General features: G+C 40.5%; 1 protein-coding gene across 3 annotated transcripts in view; it reads left to right on the top strand.

Moving 5' to 3' along the window:
- Positions 1-22,170, top strand: part of LOC129764652 (plexin-B) — a 131,521-nt gene that overhangs the window by 67,932 nt on the left and 41,419 nt on the right. For all 3 annotated transcript variants that reach the window (XM_055763937.1, XM_055763938.1, XM_055763939.1), the window contains exons 9-10: positions 15,547-16,087; positions 16,182-16,732. In XM_055763937.1, coding sequence (XP_055619912.1) covers positions 15,547-16,087; positions 16,182-16,732 — 1,092 coding nt within the window. The remainder of the gene's footprint in view (positions 1-15,546; positions 16,088-16,181; positions 16,733-22,170) is intronic.

The raw sequence follows: 22,170 nt of genomic DNA, 5'->3' as shown, positions 1-22,170 counted from the left end.
ATAACTGTTCGGGTATTGGACATCTGTCTGCTGATTGTAAGGAGCCGAGGAGACCCAATGGCTCGTGCTTCCGCTGTGGATCAACCCAACATCGACTGAAGAAGTGTACCAGACCAACGCCACGCAACAGTAATCAGGTGGCTTTAACAGATGATTTCTGTCGAGGAGCCAGTAGAGAACCTTCTGTTGTCGAAGAAACGGGAGCTACACTATCGGAACTCAATGATGTAAGTCCGGCTTAATAACTAAGACAGATTCCGGATATAAAAGTATTGGCAACCACCCTCTATGCACTTACGGGATAGTTAATGCAGTTGTGACGTTCCGTAATCGAAGAACATCGATTAAAGTATATGTAGTGCCAGATAAATTCATTTGCGTCCCACTACTTTTGGGAAGAAATTTCTTAGAGAAAATTGGCGTAACATTGTATGATACGGAATATGTTAATGTTAGTAGAGTAAAAACAAATGTTGAAGTTGGACATTAGTTTTTCCGCAAATTCAAAATTGTGCTGTACCCGACATATTTCTAATTGATACAATAGATGAGGTAAATAATTACAACATTGATCCGAAGTTGGACTATCGTACACGGAATGCGATCCGTCGAATAATTGAGCGAAACTGCTCGGGTTGGCAATCCATTCCACCTGTTAAGCATAACTACGAAATGAAGCTAAGGTTGACTTCCGATGTCCCGATTAGCTATGCTCCTCGTCAACTTTCATATTCCGACAAGGAAGTTTATTGCCTAGTAGATGATCTTTTGAAGGAGAACATAATACGGCATAGTGATTCTCCCTATTCATTTCCGATTGTATTGAGAACTAAGAAATCTGGTGAAAAACGGTTATGTATTGATTATAGGTCGTTGAACAAGATAACTGTGCGTGACAGTTTCCCGATTCCGCTTATTGATGATTGCTTGGAGCGGTTGGAGGGTAAGAAGTGCTTTACAGTATTGGATTTGAAACATAGGTTCCATCAGATTAAGGTTTCTGAAGAGTCTATTCCGTACACTTCTTTCGTGACTCCCAGTGGACAGTACGAATATGTTAAGATGCCGTTTGGGTTGCGTAATGCCCCGGCGGTATTTCAACAATTTATTAATAGAGTACTCGATCCTTTTCTGAAAGGAGGGTCCGTTACGGTTTATTTAGACGATATGACGCTGGCAACTGATACTGTTAAAGAACACCTTCAGTTGCTAAGTCGAGTTTTACGACGTTTGGCGGAATACAGATTGGAAATAAAACTGTTCTGTCATACTGAGGTTGAGTTGTTAGGTTTTCGGTGAGCCAAAAAGGTATACGACACAATAATGCACACCTAGAGGCTATTAAAATTTTACTGTTTCCGTCGGACGCTAAGAAGATGAGCCAATGCTTTGGTCTGTTTTCATATTTCCGTCGGTTCGTTCCGTCTTTTTCAAGTATTTCGCAACCGTTGCGTAATTTGGTCAAACCTGGTGTAAAATTTGTCTTCGATGAGAAGTGTAAGCAGGCTTTTCTGTATCTCCGCGATAAATTGGTTTCTTCTCCGATTCTGGCTCTGTACTGTCCTAATAAGGAAACAGAGTTGCATTGTGATGCCAGTGCCGAAGGTTTCGGTGGTATATTGCTACAGAAACAGGAAGACGGGAAATGGAACCCAGTTGCGTATTTTTCAAAGCGTACCTCTTCTGCTGAATAGCGTTATCATAGTTCTGAGTTGAAAACTTTGGCTATCATATACTCACTCCGTAATTTCCGTATATACCTTGAAGGTATTCCATTTAGAATCATAATCAGTGATGGTAAAAAATCACCCCCAGCAGGCGATGCTCTTTTATCCTTCATATGTACACAGAGAGAATACTTAGAAAGGTGAGCTACCAAGATGTCAAAAAAGCAATATGAAAGAGGAATCCGCACTGTATGCACTCTCGAAGCATTATTTCTACTACTCAAGGTTTATCGTGAGTGCAAGCCACAAACAATTAATCCCATCCCATAGAGCGGATGATGAGTTCTTGATCGGAAATTGTACAAGAGACGATCAACTGAAATCTTACGACACTCGTCGAGGGATTTTTCATTCTCTATTGCACTGACCGCAGTGAGTGGCGTGTCGATTTTATTTTGCTGTCGTCTCCCGACCGATAAACAGCAGACGGGGAATGGATGCAATTGATTAATTGTATTACCAGCAGATTTGGGCGAATCTCATTCCGCCCAAAATCGTTTTTTAGATTCCAATAATTCTGAACATTCACATTTCTCTTCAAATATTTTTTCTAATAATAATTCAATTAGTGATTTCACGAAACACTTTTCGAATTCAATGGAATTTAAGATAATTTTTTATTTTGTAGATAAAACGGTTCAATTCTGTGTGGTTTCGTTTTTCGTTGCAAATAAATGTAATGAATTATTATGGACATATGTTATTCATATATCGTGGACTTCCGACATATGTGGCAGAAGATTTATTGAACGACCAATTATTTTTTTCATATCCCTTCAAACTTGTTGCATCTCTTGAGTGTACATACTGCTTTGTCCGCAGATTTGTTTGGTTGAATCTGGTTAATTTCAGGTATTCAATCTCCATGTTGTCGAATAAATACTGTTGGAACATCATCCTACCTAATCATCAAACGGTATGCGAAGAATTTAAGTGAGCTGACGGCATTGGAATATATGCTTTGTGAGGACTACACAATTATTATCAGAGCGAATAAACGTCCGACTGGAAGTCATGAACATCAATTTAATGTTCACAAGATAAATTTATCCTTTGAAGGTCGTAAACCTTCCTAAAAATGATCAGATGGAATATATTCCAATGTCGTCTGGAAGAACCAAACCAACACCTTATGATCGTGATGTTGTTTTTGCTATTGTTCTGATGTTTCATAACACGGCACTCTATTGATTATTCGCCGAAAATGGATAAAAAATATCCTTGAGGTTAGTCTACGGTTTTAGTAGCAGTGCAATATGGTGAGCCAGTCTCAGGATAAGAAAACATTTTAAAATAAAGCTTTTTTTTTAATTAATCAGTAGTAAAACAAAACGTCAAAACGTATGAGTATTCTCCCCACAAATTGTGGATAGTCTATCTGCATACAAATTATGTAGAGTTCCACAATCCTAAAATTTTATGAGTAAATATTTACGTGCTTACACAAAAAACACATGTTGACATATTTGCGCTAATTTATGTTTTTTGATTAATTCAAGGCAATTAAGGTCTTTTCTAGCCACAAGTTTACTCGGGCCCGAAAGGAGTGTTCTGTATTTGTGCTGGCGGAAAAATATGTCTCGCAAGACCACGTGTTCGATATCGTAATAGCCTTGGCCAATAACGCATTTACATTAACTCATAAAATTAGTGATTTGAGGGGGATTATTGTTTGTAGTCTCTTGTAGATGAATTTAAACACCATCTGGGAAGTCCTCTGTGGAACATTAAACATTAAAGTTGTCCTATCTGCTGTGGCGCATTTTTTCCTCACATAGTCTCATCGAAGTAAACGCACTCGGAGAGGAAAATTGCTTACGATACGGCTTCACTGCCGTATCGTAAGCATCCTGTGTTTTTATTGTGCTGTTTGTGCATCGATATTACCGTTACAAAGCCGCCCGAAAATCAAAATTATATCTCCACATCGCTCATCACTGCTGCCCGCATCGCCAACACGAGTCTGAATCAACAAGCAGCTAGGTAGGATAAGTGAATTTGACAAATTTCGGAATGGCGGAATACAGATTGGAAATAAAACTGTTCTGTCATACTGAGGTTGAGTTGTTAGGTTTTCGGTGAGCCAAAAAGGTATACGACACAATAATGCACACCTAGAGGCTATTAAAATTTTACTGTTTCCGTCGGACGCTAAGGAGATGAGCCAATGCTTTGGTCTGTTTTCATATTTCCGTCGGTTCGTTCCGTCTTTTTCAAGTATTTCGCAACCGTTGCGTAATTTGGTCAAACCTGGTGTAAAATTTGTCTTCGATGAGAAGTGTAAGCAGGCTTTTCTGTATCTCCGCGATAAATTGGTTTCTTCTCCGATTCTGGCTCTGTACTGTCCTAATAAGGAAACAGAGTTGCATTGTGATGCCAGTGCCGAAGGTTTCGGTGGTATATTGCTACAGAAACAGGAAGACGGGAAATGGAACCCAGTTGCGTATTTTTCAAAGCGTACCTCTTCTGCTGAATAGCGTTATCATAGTTCTGAGTTGAAAACTTTGGCTATCATATACTCACTCCGTAATTTCCGTATATACCTTGAAGGTATTCCATTTAGAATCATAATCAGTGATGGTAAAAAATCACCCCCAGCAGGCGATGCTCTTTTATCCTTCATATGTACACAGAGAGAATACTTAGAAAGGTGAGCTACCAAGATGTCAAAAAAGCAATATGAAAGAGGAATCCGCACTGTATGCACTCTCGAAGCATTATTTCTACTACTCAAGGTTTATCGTGAGTGCAAGCCACAAACAATTAATCCCATCCCATAGAGCGGATGATGAGTTCTTGATCGGAAATTGTACAAGAGACGATCAACTGAAATCTTACGACACTCGTCGAGGGATTTTTCATTCTCTATTGCACTGACCGCAGTGAGTGGCGTGTCGATTTTATTTTGCTGTCGTCTCCCGACCGATAAACAGCAGACGGGGAATGGATGCAATTGATTAATTGTATTACCAGCAGATTTGGGCGAATCTCATTCCGCCCAAAATCGTTTTTTAGATTCCAATAATTCTGAACATTCACATTTCTCTTCAAATATTTTTTCTAATAATAATTCAATTAGTGATTTCACGAAACACTTTTCGAATTCAATGGAATTTAAGATAATTTTTTATTTTGTAGATAAAACGGTTCAATTCTGTGTGGTTTCGTTTTTCGTTGCAAATAAATGTAATGAATTATTATGGACATATGTTATTCATATATCGTGGACTTCCGACATATGTGGCAGAAGATTTATTGAACGACCAATTATTTTTTTCATATCCCTTCAAACTTGTTGCATCTCTTGAGTGTACATACTGCTTTGTCCGCGGATTTGTTTGGTTGAATCTGGTTAATTTCAGGTATTCAATCTCCATGTTGTCGAATAAATACTGTTGGAACATCATCCTACCTAATCATCAAACGGTATGCGAAGAATTTAAGTGAGCTGACGGCATTGGAATATATGCTTTGTGAGGACTACACAATTATTATCAGAGCGAATAAACGTCCGACTGGAAGTCATGAACATCAATTTAATGTTCACAAGATAAATTTATCCTTTGAAGGTCGTAAACCTTCCTAAAAATGATCAGATGGAATATATTCCAATGTCGTCTGGAAGAACCAAACCAACACCTTATGATCGTGATGTTGTTTTTGCTATTGTTCTGATGTTTCATAACACGGCACTCTATTGATTATTCGCCGAAAATGGATAAAAAATATCCTTGAGGTTAGTCTACGGTTTTAGTAGCAGTGCAATATGGTGAGCCAGTCTCAGGATAAGAAAACATTTTAAAATAAAGCTTTTTTTTTAATTAATCAGTAGTAAAACAAAACGTCAAAACGTATGAGTATTCTCCCCACAAATTGTGGATAGTCTATCTGCATACAAATTATGTAGAGTTCCACAATCCTAAAATTTTATGAGTAAATATTTACGTGCTTACACAAAAAACACATGTTGACATATTTGCGCTAATTTATGTTTTTTGATTAATTCAAGGCAATTAAGGTCTTTTCTAGCCACAAGTTTACTCGGGCCCGAAAGGAGTGTTCTGTATTTGTGCTGGCGGAAAAATATGTCTCGCAAGACCACGTGTTCGATATCGTAATAGCCTTGGCCAATAACGCATTTACATTAACTCATAAAATTAGTGATTTGAGGGGGATTATTGTTTGTAGTCTCTTGTAGATGAATTTAAACACCATCTGGGAAGTCCTCTGTGGAACATTAAACATTAAAGTTGTCCTATCTGCTGTGGCGCATTTTTTCCTCACATAGTCTCATCGAAGTAAACGCACTCGGAGAGGAAAATTGCTTACGATACGGCTTCACTGCCGTATCGTAAGCATCCTGTGTTTTTATTGTGCTGTTTGTTCATCGATATTACCGTTACAAAGCCGCCCGAAAATCAAAATTATATCTCCACATCGCTCATCACTGCTGCCCGCATCGCCAACACGAGTCTGAATCAACAAGCAGCTAGGTAGGATAAGTGAATTTGACAAATTTCGGAATGGCGGAATACAGATTGGAAATAAAACTGTTCTGTCATACTGAGGTTGAGTTGTTAGGTTTTCGGTGAGCCAAAAAGGTATACGACACAATAATGCACACCTAGAGGCTATTAAAATTTTACTGTTTCCGTCGGACGCTAAGGAGATGAGCCAATGCTTTGGTCTGTTTTCATATTTCCGTCGGTTCGTTCCGTCTTTTTCAAGTATTTCGCAACCGTTGCGTAATTTGGTCAAACCTGGTGTAAAATTTGTCTTCGATGAGAAGTGTAAGCAGGCTTTTCTGTATCTCCGCGATAAATTGGTTTCTTCTCCGATTCTGGCTCTGTACTGTCCTAATAAGGAAACAGAGTTGCATTGTGATGCCAGTGCCGAAGGTTTCGGTGGTATATTGCTACAGAAACAGGAAGACGGGAAATGGAACCCAGTTGCGTATTTTTCAAAGCGTACCTTTTCTGCTGAATAGCGTTATCATAGTTCTGAGTTGAAAACTTTGGCTATCATATACTCACTCCGTAATTTCCGTATATACCTTGAAGGTATTCCATTTAGAATCATAATCAGTGATGGTAAAAAATCACCCCCAGCAGGCGATGCTCTTTTATCCTTCATATGTACACAGAGAGAATACTTAGAAAGGTGAGCTACCAAGATGTCAAAAAAGCAATATGAAAGAGGAATCCGCACTGTATGCACTCTCGAAGCATTATTTCTACTACTCAAGGTTTATCGTGAGTGCAAGCCACAAACAATTAATCCCATCCCATAGAGCGGATGATGAGTTCTTGATCGGAAATTGTACAAGAGACGATCAACTGAAATCTTACGACACTCGTCGAGGGATTTTTCATTCTCTATTGCACTGACCGCAGTGAGTGGCGTGTCGATTTTATTTTGCTGTCGTCTCCCGACCGATAAACAGCAGACGGGGAATGGATGCAATTGATTAATTGTATTACCAGCAGATTTGGGCGAATCTCATTCCGCCCAAAATCGTTTTTTAGATTCCAATAATTCTGAACATTCACATTTCTCTTCAAATATTTTTTCTAATAATAATTCAATTAGTGATTTCACGAAACACTTTTCGAATTCAATGGAATTTAAGATAATTTTTTATTTTGTAGATAAAACGGTTCAATTCTGTGTGGTTTCGTTTTTCGTTGCAAATAAATGTAATGAATTAGTATGGACATATGTTATTCATATATCGTGGACTTCCGACATATGTGGCAGAAGATTTATTGAACGACCAATTATTTTTTTCATATCCCTTCAAACTTGTTGCATCTCTTGAGTGTACATACTGCTTTGTCCGCAGATTTGTTTGGTTGAATCTGGTTAATTTCAGGTATTCAATCTCCATGTTGTCGAATAAATACTGTTGGAACATCATCCTACCTAATCATCAAACGGTATGCGAAGAATTTAAGTGAGCTGACGGCATTGGAATATATGCTTTGTGAGGACTACACAATTATTATCAGAGCGAATAAACGTCCGACTGGAAGTCATGAACATCAATTTAATGTTCACAAGATAAATTTATCCTTTGAAGGTCGTAAACCTTCCTAAAAATGATCAGATGGAATATATTCCAATGTCGTCTGGAAGAACCAAACCAACACCTTATGATCGTGATGTTGTTTTTGCTATTGTTCTGATGTTTCATAACACGGCACTCTATTGATTATTCGCCGAAAATGGATAAAAAATATCCTTGAGGTTAGTCTACGGTTTTAGTAGCAGTGCAATATGGTGAGCCAGTCTCAGGATAAGAAAACATTTTAAAATAAAGCTTTTTTTTTAATTAATCAGTAGTAAAACAAAACGTCAAAACGTATGAGTATTCTCCCCACAAATTGTGGATAGTCTATCTGCATACAAATTATGTAGAGTTCCACAATCCTAAAATTTTATGAGTAAATATTTACGTGCTTACACAAAAAACACATGTTGACATATTTGCGCTAATTTATGTTTTTTGATTAATTCAAGGTAATTAAGGTCTTTTCTAGCCACAAGTTTACTCGGGCCCGAAAGGAGTGTTCTGTATTTGTGCTGGCGGAAAAATATGTCTCGCAAGACCACGTGTTCGATATCGTAATAGCCTTGGCCAATAACGCATTTACATTAACTCATAAAATTAGTGATTTGAGGGGGATTATTGTTTGTAGTCTCTTGTAGATGAATTTAAACACCATCTGGGAAGTCCTCTGTGGAACATTAAACATTAAAGTCGTCCTATCTGCTGTGGCGCATTTTTTCCTCACATAGTCTCATCGAAGTAAACGCACTCGGAGAGGAAAATTGCTTACGATACGGCTTCACTGCCGTATCGTAAGCATCCTGTGTTTTTATTGTGCTGTTTGTTCATCGATATTACCGTTACAAAGCCGCCCGAAAATCAAAATTATATCTCCACATCGCTCATCACTGCTGCCCGCATCGCCAACACGAGTCTGAATCAACAATCAGCTAGGTAGGATAAGTGAATTTGACAAATTCCGAGCTGGCTAGAGAGTGGTTGATCTAGAAAAACACGCTGCCATTGCCCGTTGCCAAAACCGCCTCGTCCCACCTCGCCGCTCTCCTCCAGTACATTGTTTGGTACGACTCTGAGTTTACCTGATAGCCGTCTGCATTTCCATTGCCGCCGATTACCGCCAATGTCATAGCCATTTCTTGTATTCACCTGTACGAAACAAACCCGAGACAATAAACTTATGCTGACCCTGCTGTTCTTCTCATTACGAAGTCCAAAGATCGTCACCCCATATAGCATCAGTCATTCATATCGTTGCGCTGTGACATCATCATCCTCATCACCGAACATTCATCAGCAATAGGACACCCAGTGCTCCCGTGGCCGAGTGGTTAGCGTCGTAACTAACATGCCGGGTGTTCGGGTTCGATCCCCGTTCTGGTCGGGGGAATTTTTCGTCAAAGAAATTTCCTCCGACTTGCACTGTGATCACGCGTATTCTAGAGCTTGCCACTCAGAATGCATTCAAGGCGTGTTATTTGGCATAGAAATCTCAACTAAGTACTAATAAAAATGACGCAAGTAATACTACGTTGAGACGGCGAAGTTCCTCTAGGAACGTTAGTGCCATTGAAGAAGAAGAAGAAGAAGAAGAAGAAGGACACCCAGCAGAAGGTAAACATAAACAACCGGTGTGCGCGTAATTAAGGAACGCTGTGAAACGGAACGCTATTGCTCTATTGTTAGTGTTGCCAGTTCTGCGGCTTTCACCGTTGTCATTTTAATTCGCTGCGTTGAAACTACTGTATTTCGCTATGCAAGGCGTGTGTGAAAAATGCACAGTTGAGCTTCCTGCTGATTACTGGGCCTGTGGTGGTTTTTGTTCCGGCCGGTTTTGCTTCAAATGCACTGGTATGTCCTCTGAAATACAGCACGCTGTGAATTCCAACGCTTGCCTGCATTGGATGTGTAACGCATGCACCGGACTTATGGCGAAAGCGCGATTCACCAAGGCCGTTCACTCCGTCAATGCTGCTTATGAGGGAATCATCGAAACTATAAAGACCGAAATTCGTGACAACATTTTGTCCGAAATTCGATCCGAGATACGCAATAATCTCAAGCAAATTACTGAAATTGTAGCCAACACACCGATTAGAAACCTACCCACTCGGATTCCGCTGATGCGCAGTTCCGCTAAACGCCCACGTGTAAACGATGAGAATGACGGAATTAGCGCCCCACCACGTAAACTCATTTGCGGTACAGGCGGGCAGAATTCAGATACATGTGGTATTACTATTGATACTGCGAGTTCAGATGCCAAACTTTTCTGGATATATTTGTCGGGAATAGATCCCAGAGCTCCGGACGAAGAAGTGATCGAGATGGTCAAGACCAGATTAGCGACAGATGATGTAAAGCTTGTTAAGCTTGTCCCTCGCGGTAGAGACCAGAATGTACGTGGAATGCGAAATAAAACAAATGAATTCTTCACGAAAATGGCATGTGGTGATTACGACATCGTCGTTCTTACCGAAATTTGGCTGCGACCCGATATCGCGAATACTGAGCTGGCGTCCGATTATACGATTTTCCGTTGCGATCGTAGTGAAAGATCAAGTTCTTTACGACGCGGAGGTGGAGTTCTAATCGCAGTTAGGTCTTCCTTTCGTTGCAATTCTGTATCGCTCAGTAACTACACTCAATTGGAGCAAGTCGTCGCTTCCGTCAAACTCCCTGACCTTACTATTTACATCTGTGGCATCTACATTCGGCCCAACTCTCATCCCGATGTATACACCATGCATTCTGACGCCGTATGTGACATCTGCGACCGCGCATTGGACACTGACTCCATTGTCGTAGTCGGCGACTATAATCTCCCATACTTATCATGGACGTTCGACGAGGACATAAACAGTTATTTGCCTAGTAACGCCTCCACGGAAGCCGAACTTGTGTTCACGGAAACAATAGCTGCATCTGGACTCCATCAAATCAACACGCTTCGCAACTCGAACAATAGGATTCTCGACTTAGCATTTGTTATAATGCCGTTGCAATGCCGAAATCATCGAGCCACCCTTTCCTCTTTTGAAACTTGACGCTCATCATAAACCTTTTGTTCTCCGTATTCAACTCGACGTGTGTTCTCAGCAAGTTCCTGATGATTCTTGTGACGATCCCGATTTTGACTTCAAGCGATGTGACTTCACTGCACTGAACAACCTTCTTTCAGGTGTTGACTGGAACGAAATCATTGGCGCAGAGTCAACAAACTGCGCAACGGCAGTATTCTATGAAAAAGTTTACGAGATCCTTCGCGATAACGTTCCTCGCAAACGAAGATGTCAAACACCCAGTTTTAAGCACTCATGGTGGACGTCGGAGTTACGACGTCTCCGTAATAGTGTCCGCAAAGCCCGAAAAGTTTACTTTCGAGAAAAATCCAGTGACGCGAAAGAAAAGCTTAAGCATCTTGAAGCGTGCTATAGTGAGTGTCGAATAGCAGCTTTTCGCTCTTATACAGATCGAATTGAATCGAATTTGAAACAGAATCCGAAAAGCGGATCGCATATTCCGGAGAATGTATCGTATGGTGACTTAACAGCTACCACCCCTGAAGAAGCGGCTAATCTGTTCGCAAATTTCTTCCGAAGCGTGCACAGTGATGACCCACCATCATTCTCTGCAACAGAGTTTGACAACATTTCGCCGCTAAACGTAACTTTCCACCGTTAACCATCACGCCGAATGATGTTCTTTCAGCCCTGAAGAAACTTGACATCTCCAAAGGCGCTGGTACCGATCGTTTGCCTCCAACTTTCCTAAAAGAGTGTGCCGAATCTCTGATGACTCCGCTCAGCTTCATCTTCAACCGTTCGCTGATTGAACGATCGTTCCCAACTATGTGGAAGACGGCTTCGATTACTCCCGTGTATAAATCGGGTGGTACTCACATAGTCGACAACTATCGTGGAATTTCCATCCTTTGCTGCATAGCAAAAGTTTTCGAAGATATTATTCACGCAGTCCTCTACAATGCAGCACGCCCGCTTATATCTGACGCTCAACATGGATTCGTGATGAAAAGATCAACTGTCTCGAACCTTATGTGCTACACAACATCACTCGTGGAGCAAATGGACAAGCGTTGCCAGGTGGACTCTATATATTTCGACTTTTCGAAGGCGTTCGACAAGGTGCCTCATGGTCTTGCCATTCGAAAGCTTAATCATCTGGGACTTCCAAGCTGGATAACAGAATGGCTCAGTTCGTACCTGGCTGGAAGAGAAGCATTTGTGAATATTGGAAACGCTCGCTCACGTATGTATAGCATCCCCTCAGGAGTTCCTCAAGGTAGTATTCTCGGCCCTCTCATTTTCATTCTATTTGTAAATGACCTCACCGGATGTCTGAAATCTGGAAAGCTATTGTACGCTGACGATCTTAAAATGTACAGGACAATTCACTCAGTTCTCGACTGTTGTGCTTTGCAAGCTGATATCGATGAGCTCACTAGATGGTGCTCAGCTAACGGAATGCAGTTGAACATAACGAAATGCAAATCAACTACTTTCACTCGCTGCCAAACTTCCATCAGTTTCAACTATAAAATCGCCTCTAATAACGTTGAACGCGTCAATTGCATCCGTGATCTCGGTGTCATCCTAGACAGCAAACTGAAGTTCGACGAGCATATCAGCACTACCGCCGCGAAAGGGTTCGCAGTACTAGGATTCATTCGCCGAAACTCACAAACATTTCAGGATCCATACACGCTGAAGACATTGTATTGTTCCCTAGTAAGGAGTATCGTTGAATATGCAAGCTGTGTGTGGTCTCCCTATCACGCAACGCAAATGTTACGCATTGAGAAAGTGCAGAAAAGCTTTATACGTTACGCGCTACGGGGTCTTCCCTGGAACGATCCGTCTAACCTCCCCGATTATGCAAGCCGCTGTAGACTGATCGATATTGAAACCCTACAGTCAAGGCGAACGAAAACCCAACGCCTGTTTGTGTTTGACATGTTGACCGGCAACATGGATTGTTCAGAGCTGATACAGAATGCACGAATCTACGCTCCATCTAGACGTCTCCGAGGCAGACAACTCCTAGCGATCCCTCCACGCAGGACCACCTACGGTCAAAACAGTCCTCTACTTAAATGTTTCCGTGAGTTCAATGTAGCGAATAATTGTTTTTGATTTTAATATATCCAAAAATGTATTCAAAAATAGAATTAAGGAACTAGCCTAAGTAAACAGTCTGTAGGAATCTTTATATCCAAGACGGTGAAATAAATAAATAAATAAATAAAAAATTGAACGCCCGGACGAGAGAGCGAGAATCGTAAAGCGTACGTCATAGAGATACTCATTCCCATAGAGCAAATTCTTGTTAGGAGTTGTAAACAGAACGAGGAAGGAGAGTAACTCAATTATTCGAACTAGTTTCAGTCTAGCAATGCTTTGGTCAACTCAGAGTTACCAAGAGAAAATCATTTGGTTATGATGGGAGAGGATTAATAGTTAGTCGCAGTTTGCACAGATTACGATCTGTGCATTTTGCGATTAATCGTAAATCTCATCATGCTCCCTTGTTTTCCATCCTTGATCATAACTGATTGTAATTCCCTAACTATGACTTTGAATCGTAAAAGCGTTAATGCTAGGATAGCCCGTAGGGCTTTGGAATTAGAGAACTATCATTACACCATTCAACATCGTAGTGGTAAATTAATGACCCACGTTGATGCTCTGAGTCGCTACCTGAATTTCCGTCCAAACTTTTGAGAATTCTGATCAAATAATATCCGCTGTGAGCCCAGATGACATCCTTTTTCAGTTGCTAATTACCCAAAATCGGGACGACAATATTATTACGTGATAAGTTAGAGAATGGTCCGGTCAAGGGCTTTACGTTAGAGGATGGATTGGTGTATATAGACTGTCTGATGCTGATAAACCCTTACTTTATGTCCCGTGTGAAATGCAGAACAATATAATACGCCTGGCCCACGAGAAAGTATGTCATATGGGAACGGAAAAATGCGTTGATCAAATAAAGATGCATTACTGGTTTCCGTTTATGAAGGATAAAGTGACTAGATACATTCAGAATTGTGTACGTTGCGTTTTGAATTCTGGATCCAATAGTTCGGCTCGTAATTTGCACAATATTCCAAAGAAGCCTATCCCATTTGATACAGTACACGTTGATCATTTTGGCCCTCTTCCGGCGATATTATCTAAGAGAAAACATATGTTTGCTGTTGTTGACGCATTCACGAAATATTTAATATTGTATGCAGTCAATTCGACTAGCACAAAGGAGGTGAGAGCTAGCCTTGATAAATATTTTGAGCATTATAGCCGACCGAGGCGAATTATTAGCGATCGTGGAACGTGCTTCACTTCATTGGAATTCAGTTCGTACTTGTTGGACAACAATATCGAGCATGTCAAAATTGCCACTGGTTCCGCCCAAGACAATGGGCAGGTTGAAAGGGTTAACAGGGTAATTAAGTCAATGCTCGCTAAACAATCCGAGCCTGTTCAACATTACGACTGGTCGAAGATGTTGGTTAAGGTAGAATATGCGATAAATAATTCTATTCATTCCGCTTTTCGTCAGACACCTAGTATGCTGTTATTCGGTGTGAATCAACGAGGTTGTGAAGTAGATACATTGTCCGAGTTCCTGGAAGATATCCGTCCTTTTGATTCTGCAAAGGATTTAGTTTCATTACGAGAATCAGCATCCGAGAATATAAGGATTTCCCAAGAGCGAAATTCTGCCCAGTTTGAAAAGAATCGTAGACGTCCCTTGACCTATTCTGAAGGAGATTTTGTTGAAATTCGGAATATTGACACTTCAATTGGAACTAATAAGAAATTTATTCTGAAATACAAGGGTCCCTATTGTGTACACAAGGTATTAACCAATGATAGATACGTCATAAGAGAAATAGAAATAGGGCAGATCTCTCAGTTACCTTATGATGGCATGATCGAAGCGTCTAGGATGAAGCCATGGGTCGATTGGCGATGTTCTGAAAATGAAAATTCCGGGCAGTCGTGTCAGTAGAAGCTACCGATGAGTAAATCAATTAATATTGAGGAGGCAATACTCTGTGTTTGTTTGTAACAGTGTTTGTGTTTACTTCCTCTTTTGTGTTCTATACATAACCTTCCCGAGTCGACCGCGAGATAATTTCGGTCACCCTTTTGTGAATTAACATGTGTGGTTGCTATATGATCGGGTCGATCTGATGTCAGGTATGGCCGAGTTGTAATAGAATTATAGGACAGATAGCTAATTTATTTGCATCAGTTTATTGCATGCAAATATGATTTCAACAAATTTGGACGATAAAAACGCATAAATCTATCCCATTTAGCTTGATATGTGCGAGTGACCACTTTGCCCCCACCAGGTGACTAAAAAAATGTTCAATTTTTCACTTTTTTTTCTAATGATGAAAAGTGTACTATTTTGAATTTTTATAGTAAAAGCCGTTTGCTATCTTGAACAACAATGAGTTGAAGTATAATATTCTTCGAGAAACGGGATTTGAAGCGGTGTGTGAACGTTGGAAATGGGCATATTTCTTAGGGTGACCACTATGTCCCCACTTCCCCTAGATTGTTGGGATCTAAATTTTAATCTGAGCGACGAAAATATAGAACTGATTTTAGTGTTTTTTTTAAATTTTTAGTGTTCATAAAAATTGTTTAAGTACTAAATTATTAGATGGTTTGCCGTGTATTATATTTACTTGATAAAATTCTTTCTGTTTTGCAGGGTCAACGTTGCATCTTTGCTTATGATAGTTCTTATGAATAAAATGGAGTACGCTACAGATGTGTTAAAATGTTTACTCCTACGTTTGATCGATAAGTCTGTGGCAACGAAACATCCCCAGTTGATGCTTCGACGAACCGAAAGCGTAGTGGAGAAAATGTTAACGAATTACATGGCTATATGCATGTACGATTATTTGAAGGAGTACAGTGGCAACTCTCTATTTTTACTTTATAAAGCAATAAAACATCAAATAGAAAAAGGATTGGTAGATGCAGTTACACATGACGCTCGTTACTCGTTGAGTGAAGAACGGTTACTCCGAGAACAGATAATGCATAGCATTGTTACTTTGCATATAATACAAGACGATTTGGATGAAAAAATTCAATGTAAAGTTTTAGACTGTGATACAATTACTCAAGTAAAATCTAAGATACTCGATGCATTGTTCAAAAATACGCCCTTCTCAATGCGTCCGACTGTTCATGATCTAGATCTCGAATGGCGCCATGGCCGCGGTGGTCATCTGACATTACAGGTAAGGTGTTGCATGTGCATGTGCAATTTTAATTTTTTTAAGTTTTTTTTTCATACAAAGGCAATTGAATATTTCAATTATGTGTTTTTTGTAGGACGAGGATCTCACAACAAAAACTGTAGGAGGATGGAAACGAATAAACACCTTAGCACATTACGGCATTAAAGAATCGGCAGTCATGTCGCTTATAGCGAGACAAAATGATAACTATAACAACTTCAGCAATAAGCAACCGTATCCAAACTGTTATTATATCAATAATTCATCATCTCACATTTCTATGAATGGCGATCTCCACCATACACAGTCACTGCCGCAAAACCATCTTCTAAATTTCCAGCAACAAATGCAACAGCAGCATCTACATATATTCCACCTTGTAAAGCCGATTGATGAGAAATCTTCATTAGGACAGCAACAGTGTCTATACGAAAGGACACATAAGGCAATTCCAGAAATCTTTCTAACCAGGTTGCTAGCAACCAAAGGCACTATTCAGAAATTTGTAGATGATTTCTTCGGAACTATATTAACAGTAAACAATCTTCCACCCGCTGTGAAATGGATTTTCGACATTCTGGACGATGCCGCGAAGCGACATGGTATCATTGATCCTGATGTCGTGCATGCATGGAAATCGAACAGGTTCGTGGTATATGTTTATATCATAGATGCAATTCCCAAGTATTCGTTCTGCACAAATGTTTATAAATCTATCCAAATAATGAGCAATAAATATCCTTCTAATGTCAAATTTTGCTTAGTAAAAAAAGCGTTCTAAAGAAGAAGAAGAATAGTGAAACATTGCAGATTTAGAATTTTGTAAATTATTCGTATTGACAAGTAATATGACATGGTGGGCACAAACTGTATAATAATTATTCCAAACAACGCCATCGCTTATCAACAATAACGAGTGAATTAGCTCAGGAAAACTTCCATCTACTTGGATGTTAGTCTTGGCCATTTTTGAAGCTTCATTGATCCTGTCAGCATGGAAAATTAGCAGAGCTTTATCTGCTTATTTTTTATTTTAATTTTATTTGGGTACAAATTGAAAATCAAAATATCGGTCGCGTCTTGCGTCGCGAAAGAGGTCCAATTTTGAGCACTCAGTAATTTCTTGTTGGATGTTCTATGCACACATACACTGCTGCACATACACTGCTTTGAGGCAAACTGGTATTTAGATAATGGGCATTTGGACATGAATACAGACTTTATGTATTCATATAATACTTTTTCCATAGTTTTTAGTAATATTGATGATAAACTAATTGGCGATGAGTTCCATGCCTGATCCAATATGGACCAGCGTATTCGCCTCCAGTCACTGCGAATGGAGGCGATGGAACAACTCTTGCTGGCGACAAACTTCCCATAAACTGCGTCGTCTTGGATGGATTCGTACGGAATCATTTAACACACCATCGAGTAACTTGTCGAATAGTAGATCGGGCATTCAAAAACTAATATCGCTGACGCATTGCGCTCATCAGGCCAGTCTGTCCGACATGAAGCAATTCGATATGCATTTCTCGAATCGTCTGTCGAACTATAGAGCTCTTGTCAGGCAAAATTATTTGATGTCGATGGTTGAATGGCAATTTGGAATAACTCAGGCGACCACCAACTCGCAGTAGACCGTTACTGTACATCGGCCGAAGTTTACCGATTCTTCTGCAGGGCTCATTAGCAATAACTCGTTCAAGTTCGTCCCCTAAGTGAGCACGTTGTAATATGCGGATGATAGCTTCTGACGATTGATACAGCTCACGAATCGTCAGGTGGGATCGTTCTCGTTCAGAAGCAATAATTTTGCAATTCGCAACAAACCGCAGGACGTATCCCATTATTCTTTGTATTTTACGGAAGTTGCTGAATTTATACAAAAATGCGAAGTGAAAACTACTCACGGCTGCTGTAGGAACAGCGGATTTCATTTCTGGCAGCATATCATTGGGAACATCTTCAACATGTTCTGTTTTGTATTGGAATTCGGGGTCGTTCCACCAAAGCATGGTTTCTTCCAGAAGTTCTGGTAGCAGATCACGTGATATAAGGTCGGCAGGATTCTGCTGAGCACGAAGATAATGCCATCGGTACTCGCTTATATGTTCTTGGATGACGGCGATACGATTCCGTACGAACAATTGAAGTAGGTTTAGAGGTTTCTTTATCCAAGCTAAAACAATCGTGCAATCACTCCACAAAATTATGTCCTGGAACGTCATTCCAAGAGCTGGTATCACTTTCTGGAGAAGTCGCGTAAGTAAGAGAGCTGCACAAAGTTATTTTCTGGAAAGGTCGTAAAGGGCGAACACGAAATTATTGCGACACATTCAACAGGGCATAACTTTTTTACCATTGGGTAAAAATCAACCAAATTTTGCAGACTTTCTCATTGATGTGTATTGTCTACATGCTGCCAAACTCGAAGTCGTGTTTTTCGATTCAACGAAAATGGAGGTGAACCAACGCGAGTCGAGAGAACAATTTTTTTCCAAACACCTGGAATTTCCTGACCTGTCGCACCGGCAGTTGGGAAAAATGTTGAACATTCACCATTCAACCGTCTCCAGAGTGTTGAAGCGGTTCCAGGAGCGGTTGACGTTGGACCACGGCAAAGGAGCTGGAAGAACACCGGGACCGGAGAACAAAAAGACGAAGGGAAAGGTGAAGCGGATGATTAAAGCAAATCCCAACGTCTCAAGCCGTGATTTGGCTAAAAAGATCGGCGTGTCGCAGAGCTACGTCCAGAATGCAAAGAAGAGAGCTGGACTACATACATACGAGGTACAGAACTTCCCAAACCGCGATGAGCGGAAACAATCGACGGTTAAAACTCGGGCACGGAAGCTCTACGAGAAGATTTTGACAAAATATGGCTGCTGTGTGATGGACGACGAAACGGATATAAAGGCCGATTTTAAGCAAATTCCGGGGTTGGAGTTTTTCACCGGCAAGAGCAAGTTCGATGTGGACGACAAATTCAAGAAGAATAAAATGTCGAAGTTCGCCTCCAAATATCTCGTTTGGCAGGCCATCTGCTCTTGCGGATTGAGGAGTGACCCTTTCGTGACAAAGGGCACAGTAAATGACTAGATCTACAAATCTGAGTGCCTCGAGAAGCGCCTTTTACCGTTCTTGCAGCAGCACGACGAAGCTCCGCTATTTTGGCCAGATTTGGCATCATGCCACTATTCTAAAAGTGTCCTGGAGTGGTATGAGGCCAATTCTGTCCATTTTGTTCCAAAGGACATGAACCCGCCAAACTGTCCGGAGCTGCGCCAGGTGGATTAGTACTGGGCAATAATTAAGCGGGAACTTCGGAAGAGCAAGAAGACAGTCAGAGACGAGAAGGACATGTTAAGAAAATGGAAAAAACTGAGAAACTGGTACTGGATGACACTGTAAAGACTCACACAGACACAGAGACACACATCTCGGAACCTTTTTTCGGTTGAGCTGTCCCACTGTAATAGATGCCACTTCTGGGCCAGTTCGTTGTCTACCAATTCGTCCCATCTTGCCTTAGTTCTCCAAATTTTTGCACACGTAATTTTGCCAGAACGATTACCGATGAGAACGAACCAAGTGGATCGTAAAACTTAGTCACTTCAGCATAGATAATCCTCTTTGTAAATGATTGTGGTTGTATCGTTGGTTGCTTAGGTCCCGCAGCAATCCAAAAATGTTGATTACTTGGTTCGCTTTACAATGCTCCATAGGTATTTGTTTCTCACGCTCTTGCGGCGGTATGTGTTCCAGTAGCTTTTTCGAATTCGAACACCACTTATGTATGGGGAAACCACCTCGACCAAGAAGCTGCTTTTTAATTGACGATAACATCAGCCACATTTTCAACTCCAGTGAGTATATCATATATATATATATATATATATATATATATATATATATATATATATATATATATATATATATATATATATATATCGCGGCATACGATGTGATACTTGTACGTGATATAGAAGATGATATTATCGCTGACATTTACGACATGTTTTATCAGGACAGTCCTTGGAGCGATGTCCCCTTCGCAGACAATTGAAGCACAATCCAGCCGTTCGAATCATATTATTCTTTTGGACTGCAGTGAGGTTGTTCAAGGTTTTACACTGGAAGTTACGATGTGCACCGCTGCAACACGTTTTCAGATGGGCTGGTGGAAACCGCATGACTTCTGCAATGGATACTTTGGAGTTCATGAAAACTGCTTCGTCTTAGGTACAACTGGCACTTAACGCTGGAATGCAGTGTCGCAGCTTTCTAATATTTGACATCTCGATTTCAGAAAATTTATGGCATGCTCATATTTTGGGAGCTCTCCTTTCCGCTGCGTCGATTCCCAAGCCTTTCTCGTGGACTTATCGAGGACGATGTTATTTGATTATGTGTTCCGAAACACCGGTGATATCCTGATCCAAGAAGCGCAAACTCTCTACATGATGGCTGACTTCATTCAGGAGTGCACGTAATTCCTTGTGGGATTCAAGACGCATAGACTTGTGTGACAGTAATCCGTGGAGTTGAGACTCGACTATCATCCGTTTGTTTTTGGATCGCTCAGATAGTACATTCCAAGCTTGCTGATAGTTTCCCTCGCTCAATATTCTGGCATCTAAAACTCCGACTGCGTCACCGACAAGGGCTTTATCGACTTTTAAATTTTGGCCAGTTAGGGTAACTGCCATTGAACGTCGGGATCGGCACCTTTAAAGGCTGCTGTTACACAATAACTTGCGGTGCTAATTTGGCTTGGGGGACGGTGTTGTTCATTTTGAGGATTAACTCTTCTACGGATGTGGGAACGTAATTGTGAAGTTCTTCAAATTCAGCATACACTTCCTCTTGTTGGTCAATCGCTTCATTCGGAATGAGTGGCATCGCTTTGCTATGGAATGTACTAAACACAGCATAGGTTGCGGATACATTTTTCGACATCACATTCAGTTGTGCTAAACTGAGTTGCTGTTGGGACTGGTGTGTATTGCGGAATCGCATCACTTTATTTTGCACCTGAGCTCGTTGTCGTAAAATTGCTGTCAATTCTTTTACGGTTGTTGCATCTAATTCAACTTCCCAATCCTGCAACCCGTGAAATGATTCGCCGTTTTCAGAAGAGCCACGCTGAGGATCTGTTGGAACTGGTTGCTGTTCATCTGGAGGGGTTTGTTTCCCCGGAGGCGGCGATCGATTAAACGATTTTCTTTACATGTTTTCGCGCACTATCACTTCGCGAATGTTTTCTACGATTTGTCTGATTTATTCAACGAACAAAATCAACCCGCACGAAAGCGTTTTAGAATGTACTCGAACAAACTTGTCTCAAAGCGTTTGCGCACGCAACGACACGCAATGTATAAGAACAACACACGTGACAATTCGAACAAACGTGTCTAAACATGTTTGGTATCACAGCAAAACAAAATTTTCCGGCAATTCTTTTTCGAAACACAGGTATCTCGGGAATCTCGTATCAGGTTTCTGGTATATTGATTCTCCAAATCCGGTTCGTTCGGACCATATGTTCTATCCTGAATCGGACACAGTATAATTGGAATGGTGGACTGTAATTTTGGAATTTCGGTTTCAATAGACCTTAGGTCGCATGTAGGTGTCCACATAGAATTACCACGGGTGGGGATAGTATGTGGATCTAGCGATCCCCGATAATCGTTCGATTAATCGATTATTTGAAAACTTCCTACAGAAATCGATTATTAATCGAACGAATATTACGCAACTAATTATCGAAGCGAACGTATAATTTACATCGATTGATCGATCCAAACCCAGAGAAAAAAGACGGGTGGGTAATGTCGGGGACTTAACCGGAGTGACGTAGGACTATACAAAGGGGACAGCTTTTGTTAAATATATATTTTAAATATATTGTTTTATTTTCTTCACCTACGTGAATACCTACCTATCTACCTGAAAAATGGATTTGTTTACTGTTTACTCTTTATGAATATGTTGATGGTTCTGAAAAGAAACTTTGGTGTTGTGTTTTTGTTATCACTCGATATTCCCATCTTGTTCGGCTAAACCTTCCTGTT

This window comes from Toxorhynchites rutilus, chromosome 2 (genome assembly GCF_029784135.1).
Source record: "Toxorhynchites rutilus septentrionalis strain SRP chromosome 2, ASM2978413v1, whole genome shotgun sequence".
Lineage (NCBI taxonomy): Eukaryota > Metazoa > Arthropoda > Insecta > Diptera > Culicidae > Toxorhynchites > Toxorhynchites rutilus.
Note: the sequence above shows the minus strand (reverse complement) of the source record. Positions and strands in the feature narration are given on the sequence as shown.